The sequence below is a fragment of the Anser brachyrhynchus genome (assembly GCF_964034855.1).
Source record: "Anser brachyrhynchus genome assembly, chromosome: 4".
Lineage (NCBI taxonomy): Eukaryota > Metazoa > Chordata > Aves > Anseriformes > Anatidae > Anser > Anser brachyrhynchus.
In genome coordinates, this window is record NC_137698.1 from 14,320,249 (window position 1) to 14,337,980 (window position 17,732).

At 42.9% G+C, this 17,732-nt stretch overlaps 2 protein-coding genes across 16 annotated transcripts in view; one reads left to right on the forward strand and one right to left on the reverse strand.

The window, feature by feature from the left end:
• The window catches only part of LOC308195061 (uncharacterized protein), a 535,750-nt gene that overhangs the window by 471,158 nt on the left and 46,860 nt on the right, over window positions 1–17,732 (forward strand). For 11 of the 12 annotated variants that reach the window (XM_080591886.1, XM_080591888.1, XM_080591891.1 and 8 more), the window contains 2 exons: window positions 11,120–11,649; window positions 12,062–12,161. In XM_080591886.1, coding sequence (XP_080448012.1) covers window positions 11,350–11,649; window positions 12,062–12,161 — 400 coding nt within the window. In that variant the 5' untranslated portion in view covers window positions 11,120–11,349. The remainder of the gene's footprint in view (window positions 1–11,119; window positions 11,650–12,061; window positions 12,162–17,732) is intronic. The other variant, XM_080591884.1, reaches the window with a different exon arrangement.
• Window positions 1–17,732, reverse strand: part of TECRL (trans-2,3-enoyl-CoA reductase like) — a 67,921-nt gene that overhangs the window by 13,200 nt on the left and 36,989 nt on the right. For 3 of the 4 annotated variants that reach the window (XM_080591876.1, XM_080591878.1, XM_080591875.1), the window contains 3 exons: window positions 14,852–14,896; window positions 13,403–13,506; window positions 2,153–2,268 (listed from right to left, as the gene is read on the reverse strand). In XM_080591876.1, the coding sequence (XP_080448002.1) occupies window positions 2,153–2,268; window positions 13,403–13,506; window positions 14,852–14,896 (265 nt within the window). The remainder of the gene's footprint in view (window positions 1–2,152; window positions 2,269–13,402; window positions 13,507–14,851; window positions 14,897–17,732) is intronic. The other variant, XM_080591877.1, reaches the window with a different exon arrangement.

Genomic DNA, 17,732 nt, shown 5'->3' on the forward strand with positions numbered 1-17,732 from the left:
AAGATTTTGTCTTAATTGAAGCATCTGGAACCAAAGATTAATAGAATCATTTTCAGTGTTATACAAAGTTGCTTTCGTGTTGTAGGGAAGCAGCTTATTTTCACTAGCCCTGAATCAAAAAGAGCTCCTAAAGCTCTGAGTGTGATACACAGCCCTGACAGGACATTAAAACAGGACAGCTGTGTATACAAGCAGACGTCTGCCGTGCTTTTCCAAAAGACGTCTCCCATGTTTTAAGGCTACCTTAATGCTCCTGTAGGATGTGGCTGACATTTAAAAACATTCTGAATTGCTTCTGAATGGTTTCCTTGTCCTTTGCCAACTCCAGTATCTGCATGGAGGTAGTTTATATTTCATTTCCTTGTGGACACAAAATGAGATTTTGTTGCAAAGTTAATCCATTCTGATGGCTTTTTTGTTCCCCGTTACAAAGAAATGAGGTAATTGTTGTAGGAATTATTATACTGATTCTCTTTTGAGGAAGATTATGAAACAATAACAGGCACTGCTGATTTGCTTCAGAAAATGAGTTGCGGCTCATAGAGATTGAGTTTCAAAAACAAATGTCAAGAGTGATTCCTGGTGGCATTTTATCTTGGTTACATTTACCATGCTACCAGAGCCTGCCTCACTGCAAACCAATTACAAGGCATAAATGAAAAGTGGCTTTCAGCATGCGAAATCTCAAATACTTCTATTATGCATCTTGTATGGTAGCCAGAGTCAAAGATTAAACAATTTCAAAGTAATTAAACCAGAGAGATTTGAACTAAGAAAATTTCAAATGATTAACAACTTAACCAAAGGCTAGAGCAAACTTCCAGCTTTGTTGGGAATTTTATAACCGATTTGGCTGATAGTGAACCCATTAAGGAGCGGTCACTGGAAGGATTCCACACACCCCTTACCCACTTAAAAGAAGGTAAAAGTATTTCTGACTTTTCTGTGCCTCCAAAAACTCTCTCCTTATAAGTGTGTGAGCAAAAGAAAGAAGGCAAGCGTCTTGCAACTCTGGATTTGAATTCACCTATTCTGTGTTCTTGTTCCCAGCTCCACTAACTCCCTTAATGTCTCTCCACTAACACCCCCAGAATGGGGACAATCAGACTGAAGATACGTTCCTTAAATGTGAAAAATTCCCAGCCTGGTGCACAAACCACCATCCTGTGGAAGGGTCACGGCTGGTGGCAGCAAAGCCAGGAGCCTCTGAGGCAGTTACGGCGTTTTGCTGCTTGCCACTTTCTCATCTGCAGCAGTTCTTGATCACTCACATAATCAGATCTGCTTTGTTTCTTCAAGAGTCTTGCAAAAGGCTCGGGAATGGCAGGGACTGTCAGAGGTCCTAAAAAGTTATCTTGGTCAGCTGTCATCTCTTCGTTTCTTTTTGGTACGCTCTTCAGTTCTAGCAGACTAACCAGGCTTCATTTCTTTGTGGTCAGCAACTATTGTATCATAGCTGAGGTGTTTTGTTTTTCTTGTTAGTGGTACTCTTACAGTGATGGAGAGAAGCAAAATTGTCAGGTTTGTGCTTCTGTGTGAGCTCCTCTAACTTTTTTTTTCTGTAGAGCTAGATACAACATATGCTTTTCACTCTTCCATAGAAGCGGCTAAGCTCTTACTTTTGTTTGTTGCTTAAATTTCATTTCTTAAAACTCTCAGAATTCAAATGTGTAGCACATGGCCTTGGAGAACGATTACTCTTTGAAGAGCTTAGTTTCAAAACTAAGGTGAGTACCTAGGTGAGAGCTGGCAGGAGGGCTGACGCTCCCCATCGTGTGAGTGGGAAGGCACTGTGAAGAGACACCTGAAGAGAGTGGGACACTTGAAGTCCTGTCCTCTCCTCTCTGTCAAGCCTGACTTTGGGTTACTACCCCACGTTCATTATTTTACCTTCTGTTCAGGCTGCGTGTCTAGAGTGCAAACAATTTGGGGCAAATACTGCATTGTGAGCAGGTGCAGTGATGCAACTGGAATTGCATTTTCAGCCAGGCTTACGAGTTCTGCTAAAACTCCAATTTGCTATCGATGAGAACCATCCGAAATTCTGAACACTGACTCTGGGACCAGTTTCCAGGACCCTGCCCTGGAAAGCCAGCCACCACCCCTCTGGCTCCCTGTCCTCGAGGACACAGCTCACACAAATGTCACTTACTGAACCACTGGGTGGCGGAAGTTCTTCGTACTTTCCACTTGATCATAAATAGTTGAGAGGCGAATGTAAAAGAGCAGATATATTAGAAGAGGCCCGGTGTACTCTGTTAGAAAAAACTAGAAATGAAAAAGAAAATAGCTGAATCAGAGTGGGAAATTGTGCCAATAAAGGCATGAGAAAAAGTATAACCCCATCCACAACACCCATTCATCCTTCAAATGTCATTTCAGCTTCATTTTGAGGACTTAAATGACATATAGGTGTTTTTCTGCTGTCTCTTTAGCAATGGAGTAAAATCCATCTAGCAAATGAGAAAGGTTTCTGTGCAGAACATTAACCCAATCATGAAGGTTTTGTGAAAGATGGTCAAAATCACAGTTATCTCCTCTTTATACTTCTGACTGTGCCATAAGATCCCTATTTTGAATCTAAATACCATTTAAAACAAATGCCCAAAAGCTGAAGGCAGCTCGCATTGTGCCAGTGTTTTTTGCAATTATGCAATGCACTGGTCTAAAGCCAACCAAGCACGACAGAAGGAAACAGAGCTTCGAATCCTGGTTGCTAGCAGAGTCATCTGGAAGGGAGGGTTCATGGCTTGAAATTTGGCAGTGGGTAGAAGAGCAGGGCCAGCCTGCCTGGTATACAGTGTTCTGAGCCTCTGTTTGCTGTTGAAAAGGGATTCCCCTATGCAGGCATCCCTAGAAGCATCCTATAGTAGGCAAACTGGACAAGTAAAGTCAGTCTGTAGAACAGAAAGCAATGATTTCATCTCTCCTCTGCAACCTCAGGTAGCCTCCAAAGCTGAGAGGAGAGAAGAAGCAGGGGAGGGAAGGGGGACCACTTTCGGGTTTATGTTTTGGCTTTGGTTTGCTACAGTCCTATCGCCTTTTGTCATGGCACATCGTTAAGCTAAAAAAGCTAGAGGAAGTAAAGCATGATTAGGATGACGTGAGGTCTGGATTTGATCATCCGTCTCCGCTGTAATGAAATAGCAGTATAAAAAGTACAGTCCTACATGTTTATAAGGGCCAGTAACTGGTAAATCACAACTCAAGTGCATAGTATTGCTTAAGGTTTTTAACTAATGGGCTGTTTGGCTTTAAGGTGGCCATTTGCACTGCTGTAGAATTAATTGTAACAGGTAAGTACCCATGGCTTAAGGAAGCAACACTGAATTTAGACTACCTTTCTCAAAAACAGTATTTGGCCTGCACTCTGACCCTCAGCTGTTCCTCTTACCTCTCTTCAGAGGAGCTTTGAAACAGAAAGTTTTTCCAGCACAAATACTCTATACGTAGGTTTCCTTGCTTTGGGACCCGTAGTACCATTTCTTTTCCCCTACTGCAGGGGGAAGCTTTGGAAATATCAGCCTTTAATAGCAAGACTGTCTCCAAAAGTAAAAAACTTGAGTGTCATTTAGAGGAGAAATGTCACATTCTTTTTTTCATATGACACTACGACTTTTGTGGAAAAAATGGAATTTAGACTTTGCATGAGCCCAAGAGCAGTAACATGTGTCTGTGTGCATGGAAACATGTGAGCAAGGAGTGTCTGAGAACCCACATTGCTGTGGAACACACCACAGCCACAGAATTATCAGATTTTTGTGTCAGTAACAGTTGTACTGGTCTATTCCTGACACTTTGTGAGCGTATTGTGCTAGGCATTCTGCAAACACTAAGAAACTGCCTCTGCCATTAGAACCTAGTGCATTAAATATAGGCAATGATAGTACAGGAAAGAGATGTATAGATAATATGCTCTGGACAGGTCAGTGAACTGCTTGCTTCAGTGTAGCTTTTTCCCTCAGCCATGGGATGCACCACAAAATACGCCCGTAGCTGCCAGCTTTCATCGTCTGCTTAGCATGAGCACACAACAAAGCTGCCAGGAAAAGACTGGCAGGACTTAGCACCAGGTTGTGGTTACTTGTCATTGCCCCAAGTGTCCCCTCCTCACCCCCTGTCTGATTTCAGGTGCTGAAAGGAAGAGGAGAGCTTCAGCATTTATTAAAAATAAATAAATAAATCCAACCAAAGCTACAGGCAGCTGAATCCAGGTGGCCGGATAAGGTGATTTTGATATAGGAAGGGGGATGGAGGGCCTCCCCTCAAGCAACGCAGAGAAGCAGCTGCCATGCTGACAGCACCAACAGCAGCTCTCAGGCTGGAGTTTTGTGGAGCTGAGCAGCATCAGCATGCTCGAGGTGCTTTGCAGGCCAGGGACAGCATCCTGCCTCGTCCGTGTGCCCGTCACATCTCACACAAAGCACTAATCACCCGTGCAGAGGCATGCACGCTGAGATTTGCAATCAAAGTAGGTATTGTCTAGTAGGCAAGACTGTATTTGCCTTTGTCATGACTGCATCACGTTGCTGGCGTGTAGCTAAGATTGGTAGCGCTCAACTTTAGAAGACGACTTTCAGTTTTCTGCAGTGGAGTATTTTCTTTTTGACACTTTGGGTGAGTTTCTGTCTGTTTCCCTCTGTTCCATCTCCCGTGCTGCAACTTCTGCTCTCCTTCTCTGCCCTATTGATTGTAAATTCACCAGAAGTGAGAAGTGAGTTTCAGAGAAACTCTGCTACAAAGCCCCCAAGTTCAAGCAGGTGGAAGGGAAAGTGGTCTTCAGTTAACACAAAATTGCAATCAGTTCTAACCAAAGGCAAACAAAGACAAGCACTATTCTTTTTCTATTGATTTTCAATACATAGATGCAACTAAGCCTACCTAGTATTTTCATAACTGGGCTTGCAGGTTGTTAGTTGTATGTTAAGGATCCGTCAAGCTATTATTCTCAGAGATGCTCAAAACCCTGGAAAATTACTAAGATACTAGTTTTTGCTGACAAATCCTGAAAAAAAATATTAAATTTTAAACAATAAAAAAAAGAAAATGGTAGCATTGTAACTTGTGGTTTCTGGGAAAAAAAAAAAAAAGAAAAGACAAAAAAAGGATGATTTAAAACATACAGCATGTATGCTCTGCAGAAATTGCCAAAACAGCCAATATTCGGAAGAAAATTACTTTTTCTTTATCATCTCATGGGCCTGCCTAGATTATTTTGATATATTTGGTGCAGCCAGATATGGTAGTCCATAATAAACACAAAGAACTTTTCCTGGCGGAGCATTACATCTCTATTACATAGCTCAACAGAATTTAATTCATCATTAACCCCCTGAAGAAATAGAACAGGAGACTGGCCTTTTTTTTCCCCACATCTGCGCACTCTGTATTTCATATTTCATACCATGCACAGTGTCCATTTCTCTTATCTTCTCTCTTTTCAAGTGTCTGGCTTTACATACTCTAGTTACCTCTTATTCTCAGTGGCACAGATAAAGTGCTGTTCTTGAATCAAGACTCTCCAAGGCATGAGCTCCATACAGGGTGCTGAACCCAAATTTTGTAACCACCTTAGTTTTCAGGACCTTGGGAACTTGATTCAGTAATACCTAAACTGGAAGCATCTATTAATAAACAATTGAAATATGGTGAAAGAAAGCTAACAGGAGCCTCCAACCTGCTTGTCTCCTAGAGTTGATGAGAGAACTGGGAAAGCAATACAAAATAACTCATTTCCAGACAGCAAAGTATCTCATCCTGTATAAGCAGGATGGTACCTGCTTCCCTAGAGTTTCCAAAGGCCTCTTTTTTTTTAATTTAATTTTATTTTTTTTTAATCCTTTGTTCAGGTTATTATGCCAGTAACACCTAGCTAAACTAAGTAACAGCCAGGTCAAGAATTATAATCCCAGACCTGATGAGGCAAAGGATCTATTTAGGGAGAGCTGAATGCAGCAGAGGTGAAAGGAGGTGTTTGAAGTGTTTTGTTCTCTGTAACGCAGAGGGAATGTGAGGTGAATTTCCTGGCTGGTAGGGGCAGCTGGCGCAGTGCCTGACACCATCCCAACAGGACCACTGCAGGCGATGGAAGGATTTCTGATGTGAGTTCATAGGACTGCGGGTACTGCTTGGGAAAAGGCAGAAAAGGGCAAAAGGAAGCTATAAATAGAGGGGATGGACTGGAAGGAGCCTGAAAAAAGTCCAGGAGAACCTTTATAAATGAACAGCCCACAGATTAGCAATCTTCACATGAGGGCATCAGCTAATTCCTCTCTGTAATGTTTACAACATGCCCTTTTTGTAATACCATACGACGCACCCAAGCTCATATCATGTTGCCTTTTGGCGTAGTCTTGCATTATCTCATTTATGACAAGCTGCAGAGTGGAGCTGAGGAAAGGCCGTACAGCCTTGTCCACGCTGATCCCTTCCCGCAGCTCTTTCCATGCCATGTAGGGGCAGTTTCCCAGTTGATCAGTGCTGGTTGCAATGGTTTCTCTCCCACTGCCAACGGGATGTCTGGGTTCAAGCAGGGGAAGCGTTGGCTGTGATGTGAGGGCAATACCTGCAGCCAGGACAAGGACTTGGGGACGCTGCCTGAAGCTCTGAGCACAGCAGGAGATACAAAAAAAAAAAAAGTTCACGTGTGTCCTGGGTAACTTTGATGGAAAAACAGCTGCAGGATATAAATTATCTAACAGACGGAGCCAAGTTTCTCTGATAAATGTGAGACAAAGGCATTAGATGCAGGTCTGAGCCAGGGTCAGACTGAGACAGTACGTGCCACATTAGGAGGAGGATCTCCTGATACCAGACAGGCCATTACCATAGGAGAGTGTACACACAGCAGCTGGGATTTCTGAGAAACCCACAAGAAACAGGCAGCTGAATCCCCCCCAAGTCCCCACATCCCATTAAACTTAACGTCTAAACTCCCCTAGACTCTTTTTACAATCCCAGCCCAAAGTATGCTTGAGCTAATGATCATTAAAGAACTTTATTATTTCTGGACTAATTTCTACTTCATGTGCTCTGGTACCTCATTAAAGGTCGTATAGTTACCTGGGGATGATAATGACATTGTTTTAGCAGCGTCTTTAAATCTTCACCTTTTAAAAAGTGTTGTATTTTCCTGTCTGCAGAAATCCTCGGCAGCAGCAGTTTTGCATCAGGTAGTAAAATTCTTAAGGGTTTCTTGAAAATTCAATGATTTTTCATCCAGTTTTCATGGAACTGGACGACCCATTCTACAGGATCTGAATGGTGCAAACAGAGGCACCTGAAACTCTCCTTGTCCGGGCAGATTTTACAGTGACTCAGTATTTGGGAGTATTTAAGGCTGCACTGCAGTATTTACTGCAAATACCAGATACAGGATGGATTTGTTGTAGGGTTTTACAGGCAAATTGCAGCTGATTTAGGAGCTGGGGAGTGAACAGCGATAGATGCTGCTTCTTCCTGAGCCAGGCCTGTGCTTCCTCTGGGGGAAGAGGCAGGGGAAATCACATCTTCTCCTAAGTCTGTCTGAAACATCCAGCAGGGCACAAGACTGCTTAATACTCTGCACAAAATTCTTCCCTGAGCATGTGGCTTTGCACGTTTCTTCCTTAAAATGGAAGCTAACAAATGCTCTTTTTAAACACACGTATACATGCACGTTATGTATATTTGTACCTATATATACTCAGTGAGGCACTCAAGTTCTGTTTGTAACCACAGAGCAGTATGAATTCAAACTTTCTGCCAAGTCTTTACAAGGCTTCAACAGCATTTTGAGATCTGCTCTATAATCTGCCCAAAAATGTGTATCCATCATCTGCTATGTAAACACCTGAATGAAATGGTGCTTTTGAACACCTGGCTATTACTAATAAGCTCAACCAGCTCTTCCACAGCGCTTTCCATCTCGAAGCTTCAAAGCACTTTGTAAAGGAGGGAAATACTGTTATTTTCTTGCCACAGAACTGGAACAGGAGATACATTCAGTCAAGGTCACCACACAAGGTGGGCAAAGAACCTCACTTTAAAAAGTCTGGGTCACTCTCCTCTTTGTGTTCACCTTAACCACAGTGTAAGGTTGGACCAAATTTCTCCATCCACAATAATTTTGCCAGACTTCTACATTTTAGAAGGCCTAAAGCTTCTCACAAATATGTGTAAAGATTGACAAATTGTCAATGTGCCTTGTTTTTCCGCATGCACCCAGGACAGGGTCTATACTTATCAGCACCATACACTGAGTATCCCTTGCTCCTTTAGTAGCAGAATTGGTTCAAGGTGTGTATAACTGAAAAAAAATAAACCAGCTTGCTCTGTTTATGCTTATTGAATTCTCTCTACCTTCACTGCGGACTTTAAGCAGTAAAAACTCCAGGGTATTACTATGAACAGCAATACATGGGTTATGCAGCCAGTGCTCTGCTCAACAGCAGCTAAAACATTCGTTTCTCTTAGATTTAGTTTTCCTAGTAGCTTCCTAGCTCCCTTTGGCTCCTGAAGGATGGATATTCTGGCATGGTTCATCGTGAGCTGGTGGCATTTGTTGCCGAGACCAGGAGATAAAATTGCAGTGCTGTTTGCCTTACTAGAAACAGAGGCTGAGCAATCCCAATCAGCCAGTTGGGCAGCCTCAGCAAAAGAGAGGTCTCCTCTTGCCTTATCAGCTCACTTCACGCTGCCACTGGGCAGTAACAAAGAGCCAAAAGTGTATGTGGCCCAAGGAAAGGCATAAATAATATAAAACTATGGCAAGAAATCAGCCAAATGCAAGCTGTTCTCTCCTGATAACCCTGGAGGTTGCAAACTATTAGGCTTAATTAAATGAAAAATAAGACCGATCTTATGTATGTAGTTTGTCTTTGTGAAAGGTTACAGTGTTTTGCAGCGTTTGACTCTGATCAGCTCAGGACTTGGCCAGCTGTACCAAGGCAGAGCGATTCTCTCCATGTGCAATATTGTGTGTTCAAGCAGAAATCTCTGCCAAGTACAAACTGTTAGCTGTAAACCGGAGGTGCTTTGTGTTACAAATAATTATAGTTGGAAAAGTGGCTGTAGAGGAAATAATGACTTTTTTTTTTTTTCCTGGAGATCATCTGTGATCAAATTCTCTATTGATCCAAGAGTTTAAGCAATCAAAAAAGTTTTGGGAAATTTCTTTGGCAGTTTATGCTGCAGTCATTCTTAAGCTGCTCAAGGATTTACACAGAGTCACATGTTCTGTTTCTTGGGCGTTGTTGCCAAGTCTTTCCCACACTTCTATGAAAGTATTACTCAGTTGGAAGAGTCCTGTCCCACAACAGTATGTGAATTGGCCCCAAAATACACAAGCTCTAATATGTTTCCAGTGAGAAATACATTCTCTACCTATACATGCTGCAGATCCTCAGCTCTCTCTCCTACCTTGATCCCAAATTCCTTCCAAAGCAATAATCATATGAGTATTCTTACATTTGTCTTCTTCACACTGACCCACTAGTTTGCTGGGACTCCCAGCCCTCCCACTCCTCCAAATTCCTCAGATCCTGTCTTTTTTCTTAAATTTTAATTGTCTGTACTGCTTATTAAATCCCATGAGGAGGATATAAACTTTTACCAAATTCTCTTCTCCTGTTGCTGAGTTAGGGAAAGCATCCTAAGCTTCCCCACTAGAAGCTCAGAGCTGATTTTGGTGTAGAGGAGGCTAAGAAAAGGAGTCTACAGTAGTTTGGCAACCTCTTTTTCAAACCCACTGATACTCATAAATTGCTTCATATCCCCTCATCCCACAGACTTCATGAGATTACTCCACATTCACAAGACCAACTCCTTGCTCTCAGCCATGGTCACAGCAAATTACTCCTCCCCTATTTATCACCCACCCACACCGACAGGGCAAAAAAAAAAAACCTTTTTTACTATGTGAGTAAAAGTAGAGGACCACGCTGCCTGGAGCACTGCCTTTACCCCCAAGAAAACAGGCACACCTCATGAAAAATATGTAAAATACAATCTTAAACATACTAAATATGGTTCCTTTTTTTTTTTTCAGCCAGCTGTATGGTTTATAGTAGCAGAAGTCTTTTGAAATGGTAACTGTGCATGCAAGTGGGGGGCAGGAAGGGGAGGGCTGTGCAAACACAAAGCAAAAAAATGTACAACCTAAGGAACTAGGATAAGCAAATGGAGCAGTTTTGCTGCCAGCCTCAGTATTTTAAGGCTCCCAAGAGTCAAAGTATTTAAGCAATCCCTAATTTTAACTCGGTTACAAAAAATATTTACTGAAGCACTGCGTTTCAGGATTAATCTTTCTTAAAAAATTCACAGACTTGGAGGCATAATATATTTTTCACAGCTCCGTGTTGTTTTCGCAGTTCTATTTTGATCCTTCTGGTAGCCTGCCTGGATAGCAACTAGACAACAGAAGCTGATAAATCAGAAGCTGCAATCACTGTTCAAACAGGGAAAGCTTTAACACCAGTCTGAATTTCGGCAGGAAGAATGGCTTTCTTTTTCCTTTTGACTACAGCAGCTGTACGCGTTTGTAGCGGTAAAATGCCAACCATGTTTCAAAAGTCACATGCTGCATTACAGTATATAAAAAAAGATCTCTGTCAAACATGCTTAGGCCCCATATTGGACAGAAATCTAAAATAAGAAGCCATCACCACAGTGCTGGGAATTTCAAACACCTCTGGGGGTGCAGGCTTTGCAGGGAGCATACAGAAGAGATCCGTACACTCAGCTCTCATTCATCTCTCTGCAGATCAGTCAGCAAACCTCAATTATGCCACCCAGGTATATCATTGATACTGTATCAATTCCCAGAGTAAGGGAATAGATAAAGCTTGTGCAGAAGCAAATTAGGTGTTTCTGCTAATATTTGTTTTATTAAAAAGAAGACAGATGAAAGGGACAGTTCTAACAACATCTATGATGCAAGGAAAGTTTTTTTCTCCCTAAATAGCTTTCTAGGGATGCACCTTGAGGGTCTGAATCCTTCTAAAAGAGCCAAGTGAGGCTGGATTTATACCCACGTTATCCCAGGAAAGGGCTTCATTCTCAAGAGAGTCAGAGCTTAGTTGCTCCAGCAGAGGACAACCGTAAATCCTTCGCACCACTTTGTCTTTCCTCTCTTCCTCAGAGCAACTCAGCCACTGGAACTCGTTGGCATCTGGGTAGCCCATCAGGGCTGGGGTGCAACCTGAGCCCAGGGGATGTCTGGCCTTTCACAGCACAAACCAAACCTATTTGCACAGCCACCGTGCAACCGCGTTTTCAGAAGGCAGCGGCTGAGAAGGAAGCATCCTACCAAGTGGCAACACTTAAGAGAGTAGGCAACAGGAGACAACAGGCCCTTGAGTCATCAAGGTGATGTCTGCCAAGGACTGTAAATCAGAGACCATGCATGCCCCACAAGAGAAAGTGAGGTTTCCTGACTCAGAGATGTATGCTCCTAGACTTAGGGACCCAAACTGTGTTCACTTGGGAACAGACAAGAGCATCGCCTTTTCTTTTACAACATGCCTGCAAGAGGGTACTGCTCCCAGGAGGTGCAAGTGGGTAGCCCTTTCCCCTAGCCCCTACCTTTTGAAAAACATGAGCTCCTCTTCTGTGCTTAAATCCCCAAGACTGAAGGACTTGGTGTCCTTGATCCTCAAGTGGGCATCTCAGGTATGACCCCAGTGAGGTGAAAAGCCCCAGCAGACAGACCTCTGTGCTTAGTTTTCCCCCAGCAAGATCCATGCCCAATGCATCATCCCTTGGAGCAACAGCACATCTCCATATGCTCCTATGCCTATTTTTAGATTGCAGAACTGAATGTGGCCCTTTGTACTTCAGCTATCATTTTGCTGATGAGATAAGAATATTTTTATTCTGTGCCTTGTTTATTTAAATGTCAACCCTTTAAATCATAAGTGTCCCTCCCTGTGTGCATAAATCTGATGGAACAGCAAGGGGGTTTGAATGGGAGCTCTATGCACAGCAAAAATAGCAGTAAAACTGTACATCCTGTGTGCAAATACATTCTTAATTGCTATTGTTAAAATACAATCTTTTATGAATTTTTTCTCTATTGCTGTAGACTAGCAATAAAATCTCTCCACTGTTTAAACTAAATGATGTGGCCAGGAAGATTTCTCCCACCGAGAACAGAGACGATTTGGAATGTGGAACAGAATGGGGTAAGGTGAGTATTCAGAAACTTGTGGAGTCAACTTTCTGCACACACAGATCAAATCGTAAAAAAAAATGCCACTGCCTGCAGTATCAGTGCCTAGTCATAACTGCACTATTTATAATGGGATATTAAGCTTTAGTTATGTTACTGTCTTAGGCTACATAAACCACCGGGAAAGGAGAGAATAAATAAAAATAAGGCTCGTGCAGATTACTTAGTTGCAGCAAACAAGAGGCCACACTACTCACACTTTTTGCTCTTCAAGGAAATTCCACAGTTGTTTTTCCGTCAGGGATATTTTAAATTGCTAGAGCAGAGATGTTTTGGGTGAGGGGGACACAGGACCTCAACTAGCATTAATTAGTATGGCAGCATGGAAATCAGTGGGACAAAGCCTAAGCCTTGGCAAACACACAGATCTCTAAACGGGTAGAGGTCACGGAGCATGAGATGCTCCAACTCCACTGATGTAATCTGCTTGTTAAAGCCTGGAGGTTTGGGTCCTCTACTGGAGCTGGGAAAGATAGATATAGGTCACATTCTTACTCTTAGGGGTTAAAGCCTCCCAGAGACTGTGCTGCTAGGGGCTACGTGCTACCCTGGCTAGTAAGAAATGAATGTGACCTTGAGCGGGACAGATGGATATGTGACTTCATAGTGCTGATCCAGAAACTGTTTCTTCCCGAAGTCAGAAGCAATTCTGGCAGAAACACCCACCTTGACTGTACTGGTTAATTGAAAAGGAGCCGTGTAATAGCATGTCCACTCTATTAAGCAACTTGTAGCAATACAAGTTAATAAAACCCATAGTGACCCACTGTAGGACATTGCTGTAGGAGAGTCCCATGCAGTAATTTTCCTGCTTTAGTAACAGGCTTACCAGAAATCCATATTTTATTTATTTGTTAATATCATTTCAAAGCTGAGGAGCCTTGCAGCAAATGAGTACGTTTGGCTACAGGTCCTACACAGGCATATAAACCCTGGATAAGTTAAAAATGTTTTTAAAAATTGATCTTTTTTTCCTCAGGCAATATTGTTACGTCCACCTTCTAATCTTTAATAGAATGTTAGAGTTATCATGATGATAACTTGTTTTACTACCAATTTAATTTTGCTTTGACTGCTGATACAGTAATTACACTATTTGACATAGGGAAGGGCAGGCTGAGGAAGTTGGAGCAGTTTGATGCTAAAACAGTGTACGTTAAGGTGTCATGCTTACTGTTACAAGAACATACTTACTGTAGTCCAACCAACCTGCTGACCCAGGTCTGTAAAATACAGTGTAATGATGGAGGAAACTGCAAGGCTTTGAATGTTAACAGAGTCCTTCAGGTAGGGCCCATCTGTAAGGATAAAAAGGGAAGAGCAAATGACATGAACAGCACACATCCTCACGGTGGATCCTTTCAGCATAACGTGTAGGCTGCCCTGTTAATAGTCAAGGAGTTAAACCATTTTCTTCAATTTGCATTGCCCTCTAGTGCCTATGCCTTACGTGTAAAAGGCACAACTTATATTGTGATTTATTTTGGTGACTTGGTCCTTATTCTCCAGGTTAGCAGCTTAGAGCATTTCTATGGGAATTATTCTTCTCTCCTTTTAACAAAAGCGTTAGGCTGACATGCTGCTGGGCAGCAATGCACAGCAATTGTTATGATGCTATCTCTGTTCATCTAGATCATTAGAGACATGCCATGCAATCACACAGTTTCATAGATCACTTTTCATTCTGTCTTGCAAGACTAATGGGAAAGTCAATGTTATACAGCCTCTTGATCACTGATGCCTTTTGATAGTTTTTGCCTGAGTATTTGCATTCTCAGGGTATTTTACAATAGGTTGCACCATCATGATGAATGTAACTTCTTGGGCAAAAGCTCCCAGTCCAGGATTTCTTTGTGAACTATCAGACCTAGGCAGACCATGTGTATCTGAGCATTACGTTCCTTTTCACAGCACTCTGAGGCATCTGTTCCCAGTCCTAATGAACCGGGAGTGAACGAGAAAAGACATCAAATAGGAAGATACGGTTCTTTTTCAGAGAGGCGGTGAGCTGGATATTAGGAAACCCCAACAGCCACGGGCATGGGGTTTTGCCATGGCTGCAACACTTCTTTCTCTTTTCTAATTTACATATTGCATCTCCCTTTCGATATATGTTTGTTCACTGTTTAGGTCAGGGAGGGTGCCAAATTCTGCCAGCTGCTCAGATCTCACTTTCTGGGGCTCTGCCCTACTGCATGTCCGCAGACAAATGCCACCTGGTCAGCAGCAGCTACAGCTCCCATGGCCATGTCCAGCAAGAACTGGTGTGCTGGCCCAAAAAAGGAGGCTGCCTCCTGTGGCCAGTTGTATCTTCTGATGAGGCTGCGAACAAGGAGTGCAACTGGAATCACAGTGAGGGACTGACATGGGTGAATTTTGCCATGAATGGCTTTAGAACTGCTTTGTCTTCATTATCCGAGCACATGCTGTATTCTGAAACATTTTTACACAATGGTTATGAAAACCATTAGACTCCTGCACTGATGAAGAAGCTAATAACTTCATGATTTATATCAATTAATGAAAAAGTACTAAAAGTTCACCTACTAACACATATCATGAGAGTAATACTATTAGGAGGATAACTTGCCAAAGGTTTAGTAATACGTTAGGGGTCTTTTTAACATCCATATGAAAACTTACTGCGTTCCAGTTGCAGACCAACACGGGAAGGGTACCACTGGGGACCTGTTCAAATCACAAAGCACAGCTGTTAATTTCATGGTGGATGATCTAAATTTATCTTCTTGCTAGTATTCTTTTTAGCTGACGGATACAAATATGAGGTAAAAAAAAATAATAATCCTCTCTTTGGGTCTCAGCTATACAAGGAGAATACAACAGAGCTGGGAGGGATGCACAGCACAACACATACAGGTAAAGCAGAAACCCCTTTTCCTAGGTCCAGTGTTGAATGGGCCAGTCTCATTGCTGAATGCTCCATTAGTACATGGAAAATACAATGTGCATACACTACTGGGGAGTATAAATAAGACCCTATTTATTAATATATTTGTCAAAACACCATATTAAATCTGTCAGTGTAGCCTTTACCCCCAGAACGATGCTTTTTGTACAGTCTGGTCCATAGGGGGTTGTTTTTTCCCATTTAGGAATATAAAATCTGACTAGGGACACACAGCTAGCACTACTTCTTAATCACAGATGCTCAGTTGGTAATCTTTTAGGCAAATAGTGAACAGAAAGCAGAGGCATCTGGGTAGCTAATACTAGGTCACATATGATTTCCATGATACTCATCACCTTATGGGTGTTTCCTAGAAGCAGCTTTTAAAATGGTCTAGTTTAAAGGCTGCTCCTATAAATGCACAATAACAGTTGGAGGTCGTTATTAGGTGCCCTTTGATGATTTTAGATGGAGACCAGTCAGTTTGTTCAAATAGGTACAGATCTCCAGCTGCATTTGTGCTTCTCAATGCCAGAGCGAGTGGGTAAGTGCCAGAGAAGGACTGCAGAAAAGATTGTGGCCATTCAAATTGTTAACTTACTCAGCTCTGTGTAGTGCCTGTATGCAGGAGGCTCTGACCCAGTAGCTGTGCTGGCTGAAGGGACAAGGTAAGCACACCTCCTTTGCATTGTAAAGAGACATAACGTAGTTTTAACTGCCTCCTCCTCCTGCTTCAGATTTGCTGCTGAAGGGTTTTTGGGCTGATCTGGCACGCTTGGCATTGGAGCATCCTTGGGAAAACTTACACAGCCAACATTGTTGACTGAGCTTTGGGGGCAGCAAAGTGTGACAGAGGAAAGGGAAGGAATAGCTGTGCTATGACATCCCCCAGCCATTTCCATGATGCTTGTCTTTATTTCTTTTGATGTGCCTTAGGACAGCAGATAGCCTGAAGAAAATTTGCTTTGTCTCTTCAGTTCAAAGTCTGAGTGAAACTGGTCAAATATAGCTGTGGTTTTCTTTAGACCCACCTTACAATTGTTGGTATTGCTGTATTTAAGATACCAGTATTCATGTACCTTAAACAAATGGAACAAAATCTTCATAATAAGTGTAACCAAACATGGGAACAGTTACCCAGAGAAGCTGTGGGATCTGCTTCCTTGGAGATGGTCTAAACTCAACTGGGGAAGACCCTGAGTCATCTTAGATAACTTTGAAGTTGGCCCTGATCTCAGCAGGAGCGTGGACCAGATGAGCCCAAGAGGTTGCTTCCATGATGCTACGTGCCATGATGGTCAGGAGAGCTTGTTCACCCCTCCAGCTGGAGGGGAAGGGGGGCTGCACACATAGTGCACGGCACCGACCCAGACACTCCCATTTCAAAAGCACTTGGGCTAAGTGTGAATTTTGTAGGCAAGAACAGGCATTAGATGAACCCCTTGAACCAGGGCTAATAGCAGGAGGCGAAGCACATCCATCAAGTAAGGCGCAAACATTTTTTTTCAAGGTACCAAAACAATTCATGGCTATTAAAGATAACAAAAGGAAGATAGAGAAAGAGCAGCTGTCTGACTTGTCAAGGAAGATATGATTTGCTCCAGGACAGCAGATATCAATAGTTATTTGGGAGCCTGAAATGCAATGTACCTGCTTTAAATTGGAATCTTCCCCTCAGCCCCCCCAACTCATCTTACAGTATGTTTCAATAAAAGCCAATTTACCTGATCCTGTGGCAAAGTGCTTATAGGTATGGCTCTTCATCTGCACAAGGGCAAGCAGAGGTTGTGCGTTTTAAGCACATCATCCCACATTTCCAGTCCTCTAGCCTCAGCACGCCATTATTTTTGAACATACTCAAAGATTTAGACAGATGGGAATGTGCCTTTGCTGCTGCTCGTCTGCAGTGACCTTGTCATTACCCCACTGCGTGTCTGGTTTCCAGGCCATCTGTGGGGTGCTGTGTGTGTTTTGCTGGGGGGACCTGGAGTTAGCTGTCAGGATGTCTCTTCCCAGCTCTGTATATTGGCAGGGGCCCACTAGCTAAAGTCAAGCGGAAATGTTATGCAGATGGAATGGAGGGACAAAGTGCAAACGCATCTCTTTTTGTACATATGTCAGTTTTAGTCTGGACAGAAAGGTTTCTCGCTTTTAGTCTTTACTGGCCGCAGAGTATAGCAAGGCTGTTCTGGAGTCTTGGCTGCCCTGGGATCCTGCAAAAAACAGCCTTGCTTTCTGGAGGGAAGTGCGACTCCACTTTTCTCGGGAGGTCTCTCTCAGAGCTCTGGCTGGTCTGTTCTCCCAGCCTGATGAGAGACTCCTTTCAAAGAGAAAACCCCACACGTTTCTAGGCCTCAGCAATTTGCCTGCTCATCACTGCATGACGGTCAGCCAAGGGGACCCTGGCTCCCCTTGCCACCTGCCTTCTTCTCGTGACTGAGCATTTTCCAAAGGGCTCTGACAACTCTGGATTTCTGTCTGGAAATTTGGGAAGCCATTCCAGTCCAGCCTGGCTCTGGCAAGCACACATTCATGTCAACCCTGTAGGAGAAGAGCTTTCTTGTGGTAGTGCAAAGAAGCCAACCACAGTGTCTCATCATCACCCCCGTTAAATCT